The 6,205-nt window shown below is 50.6% G+C and overlaps 1 protein-coding gene across 1 annotated transcript; it reads left to right on the plus strand.

Annotated features, from left to right (window-relative positions):
• Window positions 1-2,441: 2,441 nt before the first annotated feature.
• On the plus strand, window positions 2,442-4,089 carry LOC123159620 (60S ribosomal protein L31). The gene is made up of 2 exons (XM_044577438.1): window positions 2,442-2,630; window positions 3,661-4,089. The coding sequence occupies exons 1-2, from the start codon at window positions 2,542-2,544 to the stop codon at window positions 3,938-3,940; spliced, it is 369 nt and encodes a 122-aa protein (XP_044433373.1). The 5' UTR covers window positions 2,442-2,541; the 3' UTR covers window positions 3,941-4,089.
• Window positions 4,090-6,205: the final 2,116 nt, after the last annotated feature.

Raw genomic sequence — 6,205 nt, forward strand, 5'->3', positions numbered from 1 at the left:
ACCGACCCACACTCGGCAGCTGCACTGCCCCTTCGGGCCGTAGCACCGCGGCCCGCGGTCCCTACCGTCTCCCCGACCTGCTCGCCACCGCTGCGTCGCCCTTCGGGCCGTAGCGCCGCGGCCCACGGTCCACTTCGCCGTCCACGCGCTTCGACTTCTCGTGGTATGCGTCGCGCCGTCTCCCTTGGCGCGGGAACGCCACCGTCCGCGCCGGTCTTCGTCACACTGTCAGGGTTCTTTGCCTAATTCGAGCATCGCCGCCGCGCTCCTAACCTAGCCGTCGCCGCGGCCACCGTCAGGCTGCCGCCGCCGCGCTCCTAACCTAGCTGCCGTCAGGCCGCCGCCGCTGCTACCCTCATAGCCGTCGCAGCCGCCCGTCCACCCCCGTCGTCTTCGTCCAATACCAGCCCGTCGCCAGCGTTGCCGTCATCTACCCCGATCGCTTCATCTACTCCGACAATCGTGGGCGACATTGGCCCCGTGCCGATTGGGGCCGCAACCGTCGTCGAGTCCTTCTCTGCTGGCCTTTCCGACTTCTTCGGTATAGCGTACAACTCGTGCATGTCCCAGTTTATGGATGCTCGGTGCTGGCAACATCGTCGCGTGCCTTCGTCCACGACGTGTCCCCGGGCCTGGCAAGCCTGGTGCAGTGCTTCGTCAACTTCCTCTTCGTCCGTCTACGCATGCCCGGTGCTGGCAACACCGACGCGTGCCTTCGTCTATGATGTGTCCCCGGGGTTGACAACCCCGGCGCGCGTCGTCAACATCATCTACTTCCTGGCGCACCACTACTTCGACAACACTTCGCCCATGACTAACTCGGTGCCTCCTTGCGCCCGCGGCTCCACGGCGACTTCCTCGACATCGACCACGACATTCTTCGCATGACTACCTCGACCACGGCTCCACCACCCACGCTCTCGGCTACATCGACAAACGACACAAAAGGGCTACCGCCTGCTTGAGCAACCTCGTCGGTTTCCACTCCAGCCATGACTCCGCGATGCATCGACCGTTACGACTGTGTGTGTGTGGGGGGGGGGTGTCTGTCGGCTAGCCTTCGGATTCTTTTCCAGTCTCACCGTCTGCATCGCTACCGTTGTGACTGCGGGGATGTTGAGTATAAGGATTATTAGGAAGTATAGGATAGACTAGGATTCGGTCCTACCTTGTCTTGTACTCCAAATTGATCTTTGTACTTCTGTTTATATGCCCACGAGCATCAAGCAATACAATGAACTATTCCACCAAACCTCTCTCTCCCTTCTAACAGTTTTAACAAGTGATTTCGCTAGTGCATGTGTAAACAATTTTTTATATATATTTTTTCTCCTTTTCCGCTATTTTAGGTGTTATATAAACATTTTGAGAGAAAAATATATTACTTGAAAATTCTTATATGTACTTACGAATTTTTTTGAAGCTTAAAAAAGTTTTTGGGATTATTAAATTCATAACATCTTTTAATAAATGATCACACATTAGTAAAAATGTTCATAAAATTATAATAATTTTTGTATCCATAAAAAAATGTTCATACAGTTAAAAATTGTTCTCGACATTTCTAAAAAAATGGATGTAATGTAAAACAATTACACAAATTTTCCTTTAAAGAATTCATTATATTTTAAACTTTTAGTTACAATTATACCATATAAGAGTAATTTTAACATGCTCCCTCTTACCCCCTCTTTTCACATCGGAGGTCAGAAGGTAAGAGTTAATCTGGCCACTACTTTATCAAATCAATGGTTAGAGAGACCATGCTAAAATTTTCCGAATTATGAAGTTTTCACATGTTTTAAAAAGTATTCATGAAATATAATTTTATTTGTGTCAGTTTTTAAAACTTGTTCATTACATATGAAAAAAATGTAGCATTAAAAAAATGTCCCTAACACTTGTAAATTGTTCACATATTTATAAAAAAAATGTTCATAGAATGTAACGTGTGATTTGTAATATAATATCCATGATATATACGAATTTTTTTGTACACTTAAACTGGGAAGATTAGAAAATTTCATGAATTTGAAAGGAAAAACAAAGATGGAAAATGAAAACCAATTGAAAACATAAATCAGAAAACCAATTGAAAAACAGTAATAAAAACAAAATAAAAAAACAACAAGGAAACACAGGAAAGGAAAATGAACGATGAAAACCTTCCTAAAACCGGAGCTAATTCGGCCGGTACTGTAGGCAAGCTCTGCATCTTTTTGGCAAAGAATAAGATATGTAGCATTTGCGAGTGACCATAGCCTATGTCGCTTAAAAAGACCAGGGGCAGTGAGCGCATAACGGACCTTTCGCACGCTCTTCAAGTCCATTGCCAAAGGTTTTCTCTCCGCGGGCCGTTTTGCTGGCTCATGGGCTAAACTGAGGCCCATGACTTATCAGCGGCACGTGCGCCCTTCGGAACGCGAGCATATAAAAGCCATTCCCCGTCCTTTGTAGGGTTTTCCTCTCGCGCCGCCGGAACAGAATCGACCCGGAGGGAGGAAGCAGCAGCAGCAGGTCAGCGAGGGAGGAGTAGAGGGGATGGCGGACAAGAAGGGCGGAGCGCCGAGGAAGGAGGAGGTCGTCACGAGGGAGTACACCGTCAACCTCCACAAGCGCCTCCATGGCTGGTATGCACCCCCCCGGCCCTGCTACTTCTGCTCACCGGTCCGGTCCCGCTACAAGATCTGACTCGATTGTTCACGCCGTCCTGCTGTATTCATGCCACGAACATCAATTAGTAGCTAGATTTCGATTTGCGGTGCCTAAGATCGTGCTCGCTGTCCTCTCACGTCTTGGTCCGAATAGATTGAACAATTTCCTGATGCTGCTTTGTCTGTTATCAACTTATTATAGAATTTGCCCTGTCATACTTCTCTAATCTCGTTTAGACGTGAGCTGAGAGGTGTATACTCATAGAGCTGTACTATCACGCTCCATTTTTCAGTTTGGATTACTGCTAGCTGTACTGTGATCCAGTTGTTATTATGAGTTACTAGCTTTTATTCTCCGGTCTCGTTGATGCATAAGCCGAGAGCTTACATACTAAGAGAGTTGTACCATAACATTCCATAGCCTCATGCAACTAGTTGTAATCCAATTCATGTTGTTTGTTAGCTCTATGACAATTTAGCTGCGCCCATGGACAGTTAAATGATTTGCCTGCCCCACCTAAGAAGGTTGAACCAGATCAGCTCAGCACAGTTGCTTGTTCGATAAGATTTTCCAATGGTTTGTGTACAATCAGTTTTTATTCTGCTCTTGAATTGTAGGAACAATGCTTAAGCGTAGTTCATTCAGGTCATGAATAAAGCTGCTTTCTTGTTGTTAGGGTTGGTTAAATTAGGGCTAGTTTGGATATCAGTGATTTGAACCAGTCACTTATCATGGAAACTACTTTGATCTTAATGTGCCGCCTGCCTCAGATGGCATACCTGGATAGCCTTTGATCCTACTCAATCCCGAACTAAAATGCTCTATTTAATTATTTCTACTTGTCATTGAACTAACCTCCTTGAGTATTCTCTAACATATCATGATACCATGTTTTAGTTGCCATATGAAACTGTTCTATTCACATTTACCCCAACCAGTTTATCAATATTGATGTGTGTTACAGTTAAATGTGGTCCCTTCTGAGTCTTCTATAATGTTTGACAGTACCTTCAAGAAGAAGGCACCTAATGCCATCAAAGAGCTCAGGAAGTTTGCACAGAAGGCTATGGGCACGACAGACGTCAGGATCGACGTGAAGCTCAACAAGCTCATCTGGAGCAGTGGGATCAGAAGCGTGCCCCGTAGGGTTCGCGTGAGGATTGCCCGCAGGAGGAACGACGAGGAGGACGCCAAGGAGGAGCTCTACTCACTCGTCACTGTTGCCGAGGTGCCTGCTGAGGGTTTGAAGGGGCTGGGAACCAAGGTTGTCGATGACACTGAGTAGAATCTTTCTTTATCTACATCGTTAGAATGAGCTGTTATTTTGCATTGCACCAGCATGTTTTTTGTATCCCATGGAAGTTTTGGAGTATGGAATATCGCAAGCTATCTATTTTCCTTCATCTAAATCTTGATGGTTGGTTTTGCCCTTCATACTGTGCTCGTTATTGGCGTCAATACAGGATATGCTGTTGAGCTTGCAGTTGGAAATGTGATCATAGTTGGTAGTGTGATTAATGTTTTCCACACAAATTGGAAGGTCCGAAGGTACATTCTTTTTGTGTCGATACATAGTGCATGACCGATTGATGTCTAAGAGCATACCCAGCCCCCCCCCCCCCCCCCCCCCCCCCAAAACGGCCTTCCCAGGCGATTTTTTTGGCTGGCGTAAAAAAAGCCAATCGCGTCCCCAAAGGCCCATTTTTCGCCGGCTTGGACCAAAATTGGCGCCGGCGGACCCAGGCCGAACCCGGGGTGCCGGGCGAAACGTTTTTGGCGCGAGAACCGTCGGGCCCTCCTTGACAGCGACTCGGCTCTTCTCGCCGCTTCGTCGTCCTCATCGCCTTGGTTCCTGCGGCGAATCAATGCCAAAGCTGCCGCGCCGGTCAGTCTCCTCCATTGATGCCTCACGGACGGCGCAGTGAAGACCGGACGACGCGCGTCCCTCGCCCGCCACGCGTGCACAAGTCGGCCACGCGTACGCGTGGCGCCTCCGCCTATATAAGTCGCGCCGGTGACGCACAGACACTGCATCGCCGATGCCCGCTCCTCCCTCTCCCCTCGCCGTCTCTAGTACAGCCATGGCCGAGCGTTTCCCAGGCGACGACGCGGCGGCGAACGACTTCGGGCGACGACGCGGCGGCGAACGACTTCGGGCGACGACGCGGCGGCGAACGACTTCGGGCGCCGCCACCTTCACGAGGACGAAGCTCGGCTCCTCTTTGAGGCCGAGTACCCGGTCCCGCCAGACATGCGGGTGCCCGGGGCATGGAGGATCAGCGCCGGCGGGGTCCCGATGCCACCACCACCACCCACCGGCCGAGTACCCGGTCCCGCCGGACATGCGGGTGCCCGGGGCATGGAGGATCAGCGCCGGCGGGGTCCCGGTGCCCCCGCGAAGTACAAGGCCATAGCCCGGCGCGGCTTCTCTGACGAGGAGGCCCTAAAGTGGGCGCGAGACGACTACCTCCGCGATGAGATGGTCCGGCAGCGCCGAGCCCTGGAGGAGATAGCCGCCCGCAGGCGTGGGCGCGAGGACGGGCACAACGTGGTGATCCTCGACAGCGACGACGACGAGGACGCCCCCGGATCGTCCAATCCGCCGCGCCAACTTGGGGAGGGGTGCAGCAGGGACGGCGGCCGCGGAGGAGGTGGCGACGACGACGGCGGTGGCGGCGGCGGCGACTACACGCAGTTCTACAGGCGCCTCGGCATGTAGAGCTTCAAGGGCGCGCAGGCGACGAGGAGCGGCGAGGGCGAGGGCGGGCCTAGTAGCTTTTTTCTTTTCTGTAAAATATTTTAAATATGTATGAACTCGCCGAAGTTTGGTTGAATTTAGTCGTGTTTTAAACGAACTCGCCGAACGTTTTCCTTTTATAAAATAAAATTAGACGCGCCTGGGGGCAACCCTGGGGCCGGCGACTGGGGACCAACTCACCCCCAGGTCGGTTTTTTGCGCCGGCTCGTCCCCAGGCGGCGATTTTAGGCGCCTCCTGGGGGGCCAACGGCTGGAGATGCTCTAAGTTTGATTGGTGTTGCACTTCTTTTCAGAAATTTGTGCTGATATGTTTTGTATCGTCGCATAACTGTATGTAATAAAACATATAATTTGAAGTCACTGTATTTTGATCTTTTGAGAATATTCATATAAACTGCAATTCCACATATTAGACAATAACAACCTTTTGTTCCAAATAAGTTGGAGTAGGGTAGAAATAAAACCACCAGGAACCCGTGAGAACCAGGAATAGTAGGGGGACAGTAGTACACACAAACAAAGTGTATGAAGAGAACTAGTGGATGAGAACCTCAGACTGACAGGTGGGACCCATGTGGACACACGTCGAAACCCATTGGTCCGGTGAGAATGAGAACGCCACTCTAGTGCGCCGCCCAAGGGGCCAAATCTGGACGCCGGTCAGTGAGCCCCAACCCCACTCCAATTTTCACCTTTATCCTCCTCTTATCTGCCAAACTCTTCAGAGGAGCAGGAATATGAGGCGGATCTGATGCCTCCTGCTGCCGGATTTGGCATGGGCGGTGCGCTGGA

Source organism: Triticum aestivum, chromosome 7B (genome assembly GCF_018294505.1).
Source record: "Triticum aestivum cultivar Chinese Spring chromosome 7B, IWGSC CS RefSeq v2.1, whole genome shotgun sequence".
Taxonomy (NCBI): Eukaryota; Viridiplantae; Streptophyta; class Magnoliopsida; order Poales; family Poaceae; genus Triticum; species Triticum aestivum.